This window comes from Alligator sinensis, unplaced genomic scaffold (assembly GCF_000455745.1).
Source record: "Alligator sinensis unplaced genomic scaffold, ASM45574v1 scaffold647_2, whole genome shotgun sequence".
In the NCBI taxonomy this organism is placed as follows: Eukaryota; Metazoa; Chordata; order Crocodylia; family Alligatoridae; genus Alligator; species Alligator sinensis.
In genome coordinates, this window is record NW_005841832.1 from 3,572,831 (window position 1) to 3,587,319 (window position 14,489).

The following is a 14,489-nucleotide window of genomic DNA, read 5'->3' on the forward strand; positions in this document are numbered from 1 at the left end:
AGTTGGAGAGGGGTGCCTCTTGGAGTACCGCCTGGGTTACACACATATACATACAACTAAAGCCATGGAGGCACCAAACATCTGAAGTCAGTCTGGTCTCTGGATTCTGTCTCAGTGCCCTAAAGGGCGGATGGAAGGTCTGGGCAGCCTCCACTCCTCCAAAAATTCCTCCCCAGGCATATGCAGCGAAGGTCTAGGTGGCCCTCATGCATACACCCGAATCCAGGAGGATTGACAGTTGCTACATCAGGTATTGCAGTGGACATTTCAAGCATGGCAAAACATAGATGCTTGTGTTCCTCTTAATAGTGCTTCCCAGGCTGACTTCCCCACTGGGGCAGTGATTAGCTGCGGTGAATAGTGAGCAAGGGAGATGAACCTGGGAACAATCCCAAAGCTGATTTGAGCCCTAGCTCTCTGCAAGAAAACCCAACATCAGTGGAACCTTCTGAACTCTGGAAGAGCTGTTCTCCCACCCTCCGGAGGGACCTGTATTTCAGAAACCTCTTCCTCCAGTTACTCCCACATCTGCTCCACAAACATCACCCCATGTCCTGAAGGGCAGTATTTTTTCAAGCCGTACAGACAAGGATGTGGATTTCCTAATACACAGGAGAAGAGTTGAGAAATCACCAAAAAGGTCTTCTCTGCCTTCATCATAGCAGATCTGATGCCCAACTTGCAGCCTCCAGTATCTAGACCTTAAAAGCTGGAGACTGCAGATAAGAGAGGAACAGTGGAAAAAACCCTGGTCATACCCTGCTCACTCTCCCTTCCAGTATCTGCTGTTTGCCCCCCTGAGACACAGGAGACTGGGCAAAATGTATAGTCTGACCCAGTTGATATGGTGCGAGTTCAGCAACAATACTCTGGACACTGCTGTGTTGAATTAACAGTAATTTATTATTATAACTCTCTGGAATCATAGCCAGGGTGGATCTTAACAGTTGCATCAGTAGATGTATGCAGATCTTATACCTGCTCTGCCTCTTACTTGACCCAGTCCAGTCCTGTGGAGGGAGAGGAACCAAGACAGCCTCTGGCTCCTCATGGCAGAGAGCAGGGAGTCCCCAGAGTGGCAAAACTGCCACAAGCAACTGAACCTGCAGTGCTGAGCACAAGGGCTTTGGCCTTAAAGGGACAGTACTAGGAATACACAATAAGACACAACACCAGTAAACAGCAATTCTTATGTTTTTATGTTCTTAACATCAGGTTGGACGTTATGGCTTTGAGGTGGCTCCTTTGAACTTGTTAGAAAATCATGGGTGTTGGCAGTTAGATCCAGCATCTGAAATCAGTTGTTTTGTGAGTTCTTTGCATTGGATGCAAGTCTGAAAGCCTGGAATTGTCAAAGACGCATGCTGGACATAACAGGCCAATGGGATAATCCAAAAGGTCTGTTGTATCCATGCCAATGTGCTACTAGGTCCTAGCTGGAGAAGTAATTGGTACGACCCCCCTGTCAGAAAAGTGAGTCTGAAATCTTCTTTCTTTCCCTGAGAAGCAATTGGACATTCTGGTTTATGGGGACTTTTGAACCAGAACAAGCAAATGAGACATGAGCAGGTTCCAAGAGAACTGATAAGGAGGACACACATGGAGACCATAATTCCAAGCGAGGTGGGCAACACCTGGTAATTGAGCAATTCTGGAAATTTTATTGCTTTGTGATGTGTTTTCTCTGCAATACTTCTGACCGAAAGTAAATAGCCCTGAATTTTGTGCATAACTCCAGGGTACTGGTTCATACTCTCACTACCTTGGAAAGACAGAGACTCAGAACTAAAGCCAGAGGGTAAACCTTAGTCCACCTGTTAGGTACCTAAATAGATATGGGCATCTAAGGGCTATCCTATTCCACCCCCTTTGGGTCTTTCAGTATCTGTTAATCCAGGGGTGCTTAATACCTGGCCCATGGGCCGGATCCAGCTCACAGGTCTGAAAATTTGGTTACAGGGGAGTGGTGGCACTGCTATCCTACTGCCAAATTTCTGGGGTTATGGGGAGCTCTCTGGGCCAGATAGTGTGGCCCTGTGCACTGGACTGTGCTGTCGGGCCTGATCCTGGTATGTAGGGCTAGGTGTGGACAGTGCAGGGCCCCAGGACCTGATCCCAGAGTGCAGGGCTGGATGGAGGCAGTGGGGGGCCTGATCCTGACACATGATCCTGGTGGGACCCCAGGGCCTAATCCCAGCACATGGGGCCCAATCCTGGCATGCAAGGCTATGTGTGGACCCCAGGACTTGATCCTGATGTAGGGCCTGATCCCAGTATACAGGAGTAGTGTGGGAGCCAGCCAAGGCCTATTCCTGGCATGGAGCAAGGAGTAGCACAGGGGCCAGCCAAGGCTGCAAGAGGCCTGGTTCGGGGGAGGGGCTGATCCAATCTGTGGATTAGCCCCACGCCACTTGTCAGACCCACAGCACCAAAGGGTCAAGCCTCACTGTGTTAATGGATCTGCTTTTGTAGCACATGATCACCTTAGCCTCATAACCAGGGCTGAATCTGCTCCTGTTTAGGGTTGTCTTCTTCAACCACAGGGGACCGAAGCTGCCTATAGTAACCCAGATGAGGGCTTGCTGGATTACTAACATAGTGGTGGTGAAACAGAGTCAAGTCATCCCGTGAGGTAAAAGTGCCAATGCCATAACTTTCCTGTGGAGGCTGCAGGATTCCCTGTTATGGTGAAACCTGATTCCTTGGTGAAACTCCTGGACACGGCTGACTTGCATGAGATTATAGTATTGCCTTACCTGCAAAGCCAGAATAGCCTTATGCACTTCAGGAGAAAAGAAATTGGGTGGAGGTGAGGACAGAGGGCCATTATGGGGAAACAGGGCATGTACTCCACACCTCTCTCTGCACACAAGGTTTCACAAAGAACGAGTGTCATTTCCAGTTCATTATGCCAAACCACCCAGGGTGGCCTTCTATGTGGAACAAGAGCATTCAGGCAAAGAAGTAGCTGGGAGAACTCATTATGGTTTCAATTTACACCCAAGCTTTTGTTTAGGCAGTAGCTTGTAATTCATTGATATGTTGTTATTGGAATGCAGGTGTTTAATGGGACCAGCTGTAATCTTTCTGCAAACCCTGAGCTAGAGTTTATGATCTGGGACGTATCCTTCAGGGAGGGCTTTTGTGGCATCGATCCAGCCTTGAGGCGTAAGGAGGGGCAAGATGGCTTCTTGAGGTACAGTTTCCAACCTTATTTTCTGTGTTTTGGAATCTTGGTTCTGCCCCTTTGTTTTTTCTTGAATTGTTCTTCATTCTTGCTTGCCATAGCTAGGGTCAAGAAGGAATTTTATCCTCTGGTCAGATTGGTGTAGACTGTGGGGGGTTTGCCTTCCTCTGTAGTGGGGGCATGGCCTCTATCTAGGATCTCTTGAGTATATAGTAACAACCTTTTTCAGCAGCAGGACATCGGCTGCCGTGGTCTCCCTGCTTTATCTGTGGCAGGTTCAGGTATGATGTCTTGTGTTGTGTCAGGATTGACTGTACTGTTTGTCTAAGGGTGGTGACAGACGTGCACTCCCCGCTGTAACTCATGGCACTTTGCAGGAAGTGCCATGAGTTACTGCGATCCCCTGGACCCAATGGACATTCACTGTTGGGTCCATGGCAGGTGGAGGATTGAAAACCAGTTTGGAGCAACTGCCTGTCTGCAGTCACTCTCCCCTAGCCACCTGCCTCACCCTCTCAGCTCTGGTGCTGTCTTCAGACTGGGAGGTGAGGAAGGGAGTGGAGAGAGCTCGGTCTGGGGTTTGCCCATCTCCAGCGCAGGCTGGGCAAACCCCAGACAAAACTCTTGCCCCTTCCTTGTCTCCCTTCCATTCTGAAGGTAGCACCAGGGGAATGGCTGGGTTGTATCAGCTCAGCCCTGTACCCAGCATGCACTGACAGATGTTAATGAAGGCACTCTGCTTTGTAGCACCTTCATCTGAACCCTCATGCAATGGGGGTTCAGATTGTTACATGATTGGGCACTTTTAAAGTTCTCTGGAGCCATCCTCTTTTGTCAGGGTAGGGCTGTAGAGTGCTTCAGGGGCCTGATCATGTGACAAACTCTCACCTCTTTCTGTGCCCTAAGGTGGTGCCCACCCTTTTCACCCCATGGGTAGTGCCAGGTTCATCTGCAGATTGGATCTGGCCAGTGGGCTAGATGACCTCTGCAGGTCCCTTCCAGCCCTGCTTCCCTGTGATGATTCTGTGATGATTCAATGGGAAGAGAAACTATATCATGTGTTACATAGATCCCAAAGGCTCATAGCGAGAACTGAGGCCTTCAGCCATGTTCTCTCCTGCTCTTCCAGCAAAAAGCTACACTTCCTTTGTCTGACATTAGTCATGTTTTCTGTCATCTGCTCTAAAATCTCCACGTTTTGTGGGGAAGGGAGAGAGATTTGGAGAAGGTGGGGGGAAGCAGTTCACTTCCAAGGCAGGGGTGCACCCTGGTTGAGAACCACTGTTGTGTTGTCTCAGCATACCACAGTAGCTCTCTGCCAGGGGATGCGGTGGACAGGTGGACCTATCCTGTGTGCTTCTATTTCTGGGAAGAACATGGGGGGACTGCACCAGGAAGGGCTGTGGCAAGAGCAGGTACTCCTAACTGCTTCTGGTTTGTCAGTTAACCCTAATACAGGCAGCAGCACGGGCATATCTCAGCCCATCCCAGTCTGGCTGTTTATAAGGTGCCCAGGGCAGTTTTATCAGGCTGCAGGGGCAGTGCCAATGCTGTGGCACCCCTGACAGGGTGCTGTAGTCACCCCAGTTGAGAACCACTGGTCAAGAGCCAGCTTCTCTCTGGAGTTTGGGGTCAAGACCAAGCTTGTGAGAGTTACCAGTGAAGGCCTGTTAACAGATCAAGGTCAGATTGTTATTAGCACAACAGGAAGACCCTCAACAGTGTCTGTCATGGCTGAACATTGTCAGTCAGCCCAGTCCTCTTTGAAGAATCAGAGTCTGTCAGCAGTGATGGGGAAGGCCACAACTTTGATGCAGCTCTCAGAGCTTTGAAGAGTGACTCTCCTAAGCTAGGCTGCCCCTGAAGGGACAGGTCCAGGTCTAATTAATGTTTTAGCTCTTGCTTCTCCCTGTGTCCCCTGGGCCTCCTCCTCCCCACCAGCTGTACTTCCCCAACCTGAGATGTGCTGTCACCCTTCTCAGCTTAGAACAAAGCTCAGGAATGTTCCCACTGCTGCAACAGGTGGCCTGGAGGTTGGGGCAGGGGCTGGCTCCTTTCCTAGGGGCAGGGGTGACATCAGGGACCCAGGAATAAGTCCTACCCCCCCCGCCTCTTTCACCCACCAGACCTGACTTGCCTCCTGAAGATGGGGATAAAACCTAGGTGTCCTGGCTCACACTCTGCCCCCTGCTCTAACCCACCAGATCCTGCTCCTTTCCAGAGCTGGGATGGAACCCAGGAGTCCTAGTTCATGCTGTTCCTGGCAATAATGGAGTCTTGCTAGAAAAGTGTCCCCTGCCAGCCCAGTCCTGGGCTCCCCACCGCTCTCAGGGTGTCCCTCACTCCTGACCCCCTGGGCTATGTTTATCTCCCCTCCAACAGCTGCAGAGTGTCTGGTTTCTCTGACATTTCAGGCCAGGCATCCCAGGAACAATGGGATCTGAGCCCGGCAGTATCTATTCTTTCTCCCCGCCTGCATTCCACTTCCTACCATCCCTGTTACGGATGTCAGATTAGAAGCACTCTTATGGGGAAAGTCCCAGTGTTACAGGGCTGGGGGCACTGCTTTGGGATAGCTCACAGCACACATGGGATTCCAGATGGGGGTACTAGTAGGGGGAGGTTTGCAAAGTTGGGGCTGGGGGCATTGCTGTGGAGGAAGCTCAGTGTTGAGGGAGTCCTCAGTCTGGGGACACTGCTGTAGGGGAAGCTTGCAGCACTGCCCCCCCTTGACTTCATCTGTCCAACCATCTCCCTCTATGCCTATTAATACGAATATCCCCCATTGGAAGATGCTGTAAACACCACCCGTGTCATACCTCATTTGGCCAATCTTACTGGACCGAGGGGATACGGTATCTGGTTACCCCATAATAAAGACCCTGTCAGAGGAGATAGCAACTCTGCACAGCCCAAGCCCCCTGGAGCCGTCTGTCTGCCCACAGGTAGGGGAGCTGGAGTCAGTGCTGGGGAGCCCCAGGCAAGGGAGAGGGATGGGGTCAGGGGAGCTGCAGGGCTGGGGTACGTGGGATACTTGGGGGTGGCTTGGGGGCACAGGGGGGATATGGGAGTCCAGCATGGATCTGCCACTGCCTCCCCCTACATTTGCACCTCCATATAGCCTGAGGGCCCTCTAAGCTCACAGAGCCCCCCAGGACTGGTAGGTGACTGAGGCTGGGGAGGTGGGGGAATTCTCTAGCACCAGGCTGGAGAGATAGGGCACACTGCAGGTTGGGGAGGCATCAGAAGGCAGTGCCAGGCCAGATCTCATTTGGGTCTTCACAAGCTTGCAAAATCCAACCTTGTGGCCCCCAGTGCAGGCAGAGGGAAGTGAGGGGAAGGCTGGAGGTGTGGGGATCTAGCTGTCATTTGAGGGGGGGAGAACCTGAGCCCAGCTGAGGGCATCCATCGCCCGTCACTCTTATTTAGGGACTTGCTGAGAGACAAATACTGGAGAAGACAATAGCAGCCAGACCCCAAAATAGCCGTGACCTTCCAGCAGCTGCTGGGCAATGCCCTTCCTTTCCCCACCACCAAGGGCAACTCAGCACCCCCAGCCCTGACCTGGGGCTCCCAGCCATGCTGTTGCCCCTTACTCCTGACCTACAGCCCCCCTGCCAGCCCAAATCTCAATCCAGGTCTAATAGCACCCAGTGCAATGGGGTCCTGAGGATGCTACTGTAATGCATGTAATAGAGGGTGCCTAAAAATTCACCTGACAGCTGAAACCTGTCTCTTGAGCCCTTTCTCAGTGTAACCCCTCACTCCCCTCATGGCCTCCTGCCACATGGTGATATGGGCCTCTGAAAATAGTCTGTGACAGAAATATTGTCCTAGGAGAATCCCAGCCCCACCCCAAAGTCTTTGTCTTCAGTAATGTCATGACTGGAATCTATGCCCTAAACAGGACAAGGCATGGGGCCTGGACCTGTTCCCAGCTGGGATTTGGGCACGGGGGGGGGTAGAGCTAGGCTGGCAGAGGGCTGCGGGATGGGAGCAAGGGGCACCCACAGGGCTGAGGGAGCTAAGGGCTGGGCTGGTAGGGGCTGAGGGTCAGGTTGAAGGGGTTTTGGGCACCATTATGAATTTTCCCCTTGCAGGGGCAGGAGGAGCTGCTAGAGACTCAAGTGAGTGGGTTAGCATATCCTGGACCTAATGCATTCTCTACTGTTGCCCCCCAACTGTGTGTCCTTCCTTCCCAGAATGCTTTAGTCCTGAACCTGCCCCCAGAAGCCCCCCAAAGGGCTCACCTCCCATGTGTTTTTCCCTCTGCCAGGTGACCCCTGCCCACTGCCACCATGTCTGAAGAAGAAGTGGAATATGAGTAAGTAAATGTCTGCCCTCGCCCTGAGCTAGCCAGTGCCCCTGCCTGGGGGCTGTAGCAGGACTTTCAACCCCTAGAGGGGAAAGTTCCAGCTCCATTCCTACCTTCTGAACCAGCCAGTGCTCCCACCATGGGCTGGGTGGTCTAGGCAGCCCCTGGGATCCTAGGCATGGCAAGACTATGGAATGATCCTGCCTTGGGCAGAGGTTGAACTAGATGACCTCTGGAGATTCCTTCCAGCCAGACTTGTTTATGATTTCTATGAAGATAGGCAACACCTTTGGAATCCAGGCCCTGTGGGGACAGGAGCTAGCTATACTAACGTGCAACAATGACCTCTCTCCTCTCTCTCACCTTCTCCGTGTTGCAGGGAACAGCAGGAAGGTAGGAGACTCTCTCCTCTTTTTGTGTCCTTCTTTTCTTTGTCCCTCTTTATTAACAAGTCATGATTATCAGTCATTGGGTTTCCATCTCTAACCCTACTGGGAGCATGTCTCTGATGAGAGAAGATACTCCAGCCCTTTCTTTGCAGGCATTACACATTAATGCCTGACCACAGGTTGCTGTTCTTGAGCAATTAGACTGTAACTGTGTTTTATTCATTGACTAAGAACTGATTAACAAGTTTTAATTGCTCCTTACTCAATGTTGCATGACTGTTGTGCTGATTATGAAACAGCCAATTGGGTTATTGTGGTGGGCACTTCATGCCAGAGTTCATCACTACAAGTGAGCCACAAGCCCTTTTATTAACAAACCACAATTAGTAGAATCAGTACATGTTGCTAATCAAGAATCACCCCTCAGTACCCATGGAAATGGTTTCCTGGAAATCCATGTCTTAGAATTATTGCCCACTGGTTCAGCTCAGGCAGCCTGTCATCAGGCACAATGGGAGTGCAGGACAGCTGCATGAAGGGCCCACTTGTGATGGCTATTTGTTAGCTGTTGGCCATTAATCATTGATGGCTAATTACCCACTAGTAGGATGGATGATGGGGAAGGAAGGGTCAGTGCTTTCATCTCCAATAATGTAATTAGCAAGATGATACTAATGATAATAATTATAGTGATAATCTATAATATAATGTAATATGTACTATACCTTATGTAGTCACATACTGCACGCACCTTTTTCCTCCCCCAAATTAGTGATAAAAAATTAGGGTCTATGTCTTACATTAGGAAACTGATTCTGGGCAGTTTGGCTAAAAGGAAAAATCTTTTTTTTCTTCATTCTACCTTCCCAACACTGCATGCTTCTCTTATTTGAGGGTACATGGCATGCGAATAATTATGGTATATGCTATATGCAATATAGTACATGACATTAGAATATAACATAATAATGCTGTGTATCATTTAATGTTAGAATATAGCATAATAATGCTGTGTGTCATTTAACGTTGACTAATACTATCTATACACTGTGTTTAAATATTATTTAAATTTGTCTAAAATATTTCTAAGAAATAAAAAAGTGAATGGGATGAAATTATCAATAATAACTGCAACAATAACAACAGCAACAATAATAATGACGATGATGATAATGTAGTAGTAGTAGGATCTGTCTTGTGAGACAGTAGAATTATGCAGAATGATACATCAGCTCAGTGAACATAATCCTTGCTTGAAAATAAAGTGAAGCTTGAGTGACCTCTCCAGGGCACAAAACCCTGGGCAGTGCATATAGAGACACTGAACTACATACACACAAGTGTCGCCCTCTTGGCCTTGCTGATTTAATCCAAAGGAAAGGCAAGTGCTGGTATGTTTGGAACCACCTTGACTGCAGGAGCTGCTGGAGCAAAGGAGATCATCCCGTATAAAAGAAACCCAAAAACATGAGCATCTGCTCCAAACCCAAAGGTTCCTCTCCCAGGGTTAATCTTGCCCTGTGGAAGCCCTTGCCCAAAGGGCCTGAAGCACAGTGAAGATGATAATAATACAGTTATGATTGTGATGATGATGATGACAGCTACTTTGCATTTTCAGAATATACAGAAAAATAGTTATAATGTGAACCATAAGCAATGTTTACATTTGCTTTAATAGCTGCTAAATAGTACTAATGCATTCTTCTTATCATTACAATTATTACCACTATTATTTAGCAACTATTAAAACCAAATTCAAAATTGCTAAAGATTCATATTATAATTCAGTTCCCACATATTCTGGAAATGTAGAGCAGTTGTTGCTGGTGATAAGAGAAGATGCAGGCTGGAATCTGCATTTAAGCTATTGTGATAAATACGATCATTTGTTCAATGCATGTTAGAAGGTCTACAGGCCTGAAGTGTGGAAGGGATGGTGGGTCCCCTGTGGGTCCCACCTCACTCTGCTTTGGCCTTGCTTTGAATAATGATGATGATGATGATAATAACTATTAATATATATCTAATGAACTGGTTTGCTCTAGTTTAACACCCCCCACACCCAATCATCATTTAGGGATCATATCACAGCTGCCTAAGGAGGAGGAGATGATGGAACCATGAGCCGTTGCCTCATGAATTTAAAATGAGATTGTTCTTCACTGTCCATGAGGATGTGTTCAACCAAGAGAGGTTCTTATTCCAAAAGGTCAGCTCTCACTCCAACCCTGGGCTGATTTAAAGCAAGGCTGAGGCCGGGTTAGGTGGGACATGGGAGGGCCCCCATCCCACTTCTGCCCTTCAGACCTGTGGGCCTCCTAGCGTGTATTGAACAAACAATCATATTTATCAAAATAGCTTAAATACAGAGATTCCAGTCTGGGTCCTCTCTTATCACCACAAATAACTACTCTGCACTTCCAGAGTATGAGGGAACTTAGTTACAATGTGAACCTTAAGCAATTTTAAATCAATTCTTAGCAATAATAGGTGGTTAATAAGCATCTGCATCATTCAGCCAATCATTTTCTCCTCCCCCAGTTCCCCTGTAAATAGTCCATTTTGTGTCTTCAGATACCCCAGGATGATGGGTATATGGGGGCATGTAGGAATGGAGGTATATGGGGGTGGAGGGATGGAAGGTGGGATGGATGGATAGGTGATAGTCAGTGTGGGGCTGGCTGGCAGGCTGGACACACAGGTCTGTGTAGAGGTGGATTATGGATATATGGGTGGATGGAAATCGGTATAGATGGACAGATAGACAGGTGAATGCAGTATGTGTGAATGGATGGGCAGATGAATAGGTCAGTGTGAGACTGGCTGGCTTCTCCATACTGGGCACATCTACATATTCAATTAATGCTATTTGGCCTTACTGTGCAGTAAATTTACTGCACAGTAAAGCCAAATAGTATTAAATGCAAATGCAAGTTTAAAATGCAAATTTAATGCACAGTAGACTAATTTACTGTGCATTAAGCTCCTCCAGCATATCTGGGAAAGTGATTAGTAGATGCAACATATCTACTATGTTGCATCTACTAATCCTGTCCTGTATCCTGTAAGTAGACTAATCAGTAGATTAGTCTACTTACAGGAAAGCATTTTGTATAGACACGCCACTGCTTAGATCAGTCCCCCATCCCATGATTCCTATGGTCACTACTGGGGGAAGCCAAGCTAGTGATGCTTCTCACCTGTCCATTTGTCTGTCTCTAACGTTTTCTTTTTCCCCCCAGAAGAGGAAGCTGGAGGGGAAGGTACACTTAATTCACGTCCCAGGGCTACTGTCATGTCAGGGCAGTTATCACCTTTCGACCCCATCAACTGATACCCTGGGTCCTTGAAGTTTCCCCATCCCTCAATCTCCCAACTGATCCCAGTCACTAAAACTCCCCTCAAAACACCCCCAAATTCACTGACCTCCTGAAACACATTCAGAACCACTGTATGACCCCCCAGAACTCACCCTAGCCCTGGCAAATGACCTCCCCACACTTCCTCCTTCTCCCCTATTCTGTGGTCCAATCCCCCATACTACTGCCCCCCAAGATGGTCACTGGGCACCACAGTCTTGGCACTCACCCACCTTGTTTTCTCCCTCTCTCTCTTTCTCCCCTGCTCTCTCTGAAGAAGAGGAACAGGCTGAAGAGGAAGGTGAGACAGAAGCATCCCAGCACCCCAAAAGCAGGGACTCCTTCTTTCCTTTAGGTGGTCAGGAACTGAGAGGGCTCTGCCCAGCTGGAATCCAGAAGAGCATGATGAGAACAGGGTCTAGTGGAATAGGAGGGGATGGAGACCTGGAGCTGGGATGGCTGGGTTCTACCCAGCTTTGGGAAGGGAGTGGGGTCTGGTGAGGCAGACCAGGGGGGTGGGGAGCCTGGACACCTGGGTTTTGTCCTCTTCATGGCTGCTGTCTTGTCCATCCTTGTGTTCTGTTCACAGGCTTCCTCCTTTCCAGTTTGTAGATCTTTGGGGCTCTGGCTGCTGGGAGTGGGGCAGGAAAGGGACTTCACATGTCCCTCACCTGGATCCCCCACCACAGAGTCACTGCAGGGTCCTCTGTCCTGCTAGCACCTCCCCCCACACCTCCCTGCCCATTTGGGGTCCCCTTGAGATTCTCTGTGGGTGATGGGGGTGGAAGTGTTGCACCTGTCTTGTGGGGGCTGGGAAGGGAAGGGTGGGGGGCTTTCTCCTCCACTAACCAGACTTAACGACCCCTAAACTGCCTTGGTCTTACTGCTTCTCCATTTCTCTCCTGCACTTGCTCCCTGACCTGCCCCTCTTACCCTCCCTCATCAACTCCCTCCCTGCTCATCTCTCCGCACCACACCCCACCCCATATCTACCCCCTCCCCCACCAACACCTTCCCTGGCCCCTCCAATTTTCCTTCCTCCTTTTCCTCCATCCTTTCCCTGATTTCCTGATCCCTGGCTGTGTGCAGCCCCTGAGGAACCCAAGCCTGTTGAAGAGCCAGGTATTTCCTGCTTCCCTTCCTCCTTGAAGAAATACCCTGGGAGGGGGGTGAGATTGCACCCCCACTTTCACATGGCTGGACAGGGCCCCCCAGGGCAAAGTGCCTTGAGTAGTTATCCAAGAAGGCATCCTCTGCCCCAGGTTTCCCAGTGCAATCACTTCCCCTTCTAGGGATGGGGATAGAGGGGGAAAGAGAGAGAGGCTGGTTGGAGAGGCAGAGATAGATAGATAGATAGATAGATAGATAGATAGATAGATAGATAGATAGATAGATAGATAGATAGATAGATAGATGTGAATGGGGAAGGATGGATTGATGCATACTAGATAGATACGTTCATGAAGATAAATCAGTGATTCTCACCAAGGTTGCCATGCCACCCTAGGGTGCCACAAGATCCTTTGAAGGGTGCCGGGAGGTGTGAGATCAGCAGATAAGCACAAGTTTAGATTTATCTCTGCTTGGCCATTCCTCCACCCCCACTGCTCAACCCCTCTTCAAGGAGGTAGGCACTGTAATACATGTTAGTTTTTGAAATTGGGTGTCACTACATTCCCAAAAGTTATGGAGGGGGCCTCAAGTCCAGGGGGGGACCTTGAATCCAGAACTCAAGCCCAGAAAGGTTAAAAACCACTGGGATAGATGGTGGAAGACAGTTAGAGAGAGGTGTATATGGGATGGATGGGTGGATAGGGCTGGATGGATGCATGTATGGATGAGGTAAATGGGGATGGATAGACAGACAGACAGACGAAGGGGGGCCTATAGGGATGGATGGATGGATGGCCAGAGGTTCAGATGGACAGACAGACATCTGGTTCTCAACAGGGGTTATGGTGCCTTGGGGGCCTGAGGGCGGCAATGCCCTCCCTAGGGCACCTCCTGTTCTGGGAGCACTCCGCTCTGCTGGCCTGGGGCATCCCGTGGTGTCTCAGTAGAGCCTGGCAGGGTCCCTGCCTTCCCTCTCTCCAGTTTGTCCACATGCTTACCCCCAGCTGGGACATACACTGGCTCCCATGACTCCTGTGTGTGGCCTGTGTGTCACATGTCCTGATACATGTGTGGCATGGCGTGTGCTCCCCATGTATCCACAGCTGGGTCATGTGACAGCTAAGGGCCTAGAGGGGCAGAACGTATCTATACGCTCAGCGTATGGGATACCGTTCGGTACCTCCCTGCATGGCTGTGAACTGATATACATTCAGTGGGGGCTGAGGGGGCAGTCCAGACCTCAGCCTCCCTACCCCCCATCTGGGGACAGGCCAGAGCCACCCCCAGCTGTGGAGTTAGTAAAGTGGGGGCTCCTATGGGTGCTGAATGTATATGAGCTCTATGCGATCTGTACGTATAGAGGAACCGACTGCCCAGCTTGAACCCCCTAAAACCACTCACAAGAGATGCATTGGTGGCCCAAGGGCAGGGAGCTTGGAGGGGGCAGGGAGGCCTGCTGGCAGGGGGTGGTGGCACTGCAGGGACACACACACACACACACACAGTGTCCCTTTAGGATCTCTTACACATGTATGCACACACTGTCCCTACAAGATCTCTTATACACACACACGCTCACTGTGTCCCTGTGTCCCTACATGCTGCGTAACAGCAAAATCACACACAAATACATGTTGCATATATGTTGCATCACTGCAAGATGAAACAAGCACACACTGCATTACTTTATCATTGCAGGGTTAAATGCACATACTGCAGTCACACACGTGGATATGGCACCACTGCAGTGTGGAACATGCACACACTACCTCCTTGCAAAATGGGTGGGTGGTGACATCTCACATGTTGAGTCACTGCAGGATTGTGTGTATGTGCACGCACACACACATACTGCGTCCTTACAGAATTAAACACCCACACACTGCATCACTGCACAACTTGCCCTTGCACTGAGAGCACATCCCTGACAGATCACAGGCGCGCACACACACTGCATCACTGCAGGATTATATACACATACACCCACAGTCTCTCTGCCAAACCTCCCCCCACACAGTGTGTCATTGGGGGATCACACATACAGTCTCATTGCCAGGCCTCCCCCCTACACACACATGCAGCCAGTGCAGGATCAGGATCACACACACACACACACACACACAATC

At 49.6% G+C, this 14,489-nt stretch overlaps 1 protein-coding gene across 4 annotated transcripts in view; it reads left to right on the plus strand.

The window, feature by feature from the left end:
• Positions 1–6,028: 6,028 nt before the first annotated feature.
• Positions 6,029–14,489, plus strand: part of TNNT1 (troponin T1, slow skeletal type) — a 13,342-nt gene continuing 4,881 nt past the window's right edge. The window contains exons 1-5 of one of the 4 annotated variants that reach the window (XM_006014948.3): positions 6,029–6,132; positions 7,464–7,511; positions 7,882–7,895; positions 11,528–11,551; positions 12,340–12,372. In XM_006014948.3, the coding sequence (XP_006015010.1) occupies positions 7,486–7,511; positions 7,882–7,895; positions 11,528–11,551; positions 12,340–12,372 (97 nt within the window). In that variant the 5' untranslated portion in view covers positions 6,029–6,132; positions 7,464–7,485. The remainder of the gene's footprint in view (positions 6,133–7,463; positions 7,512–7,881; positions 7,896–11,527; positions 11,552–12,339; positions 12,373–14,489) is intronic. The other 3 variants (XM_025196736.1, XM_006014949.3, XM_006014950.3) reach the window with 3 other exon arrangements.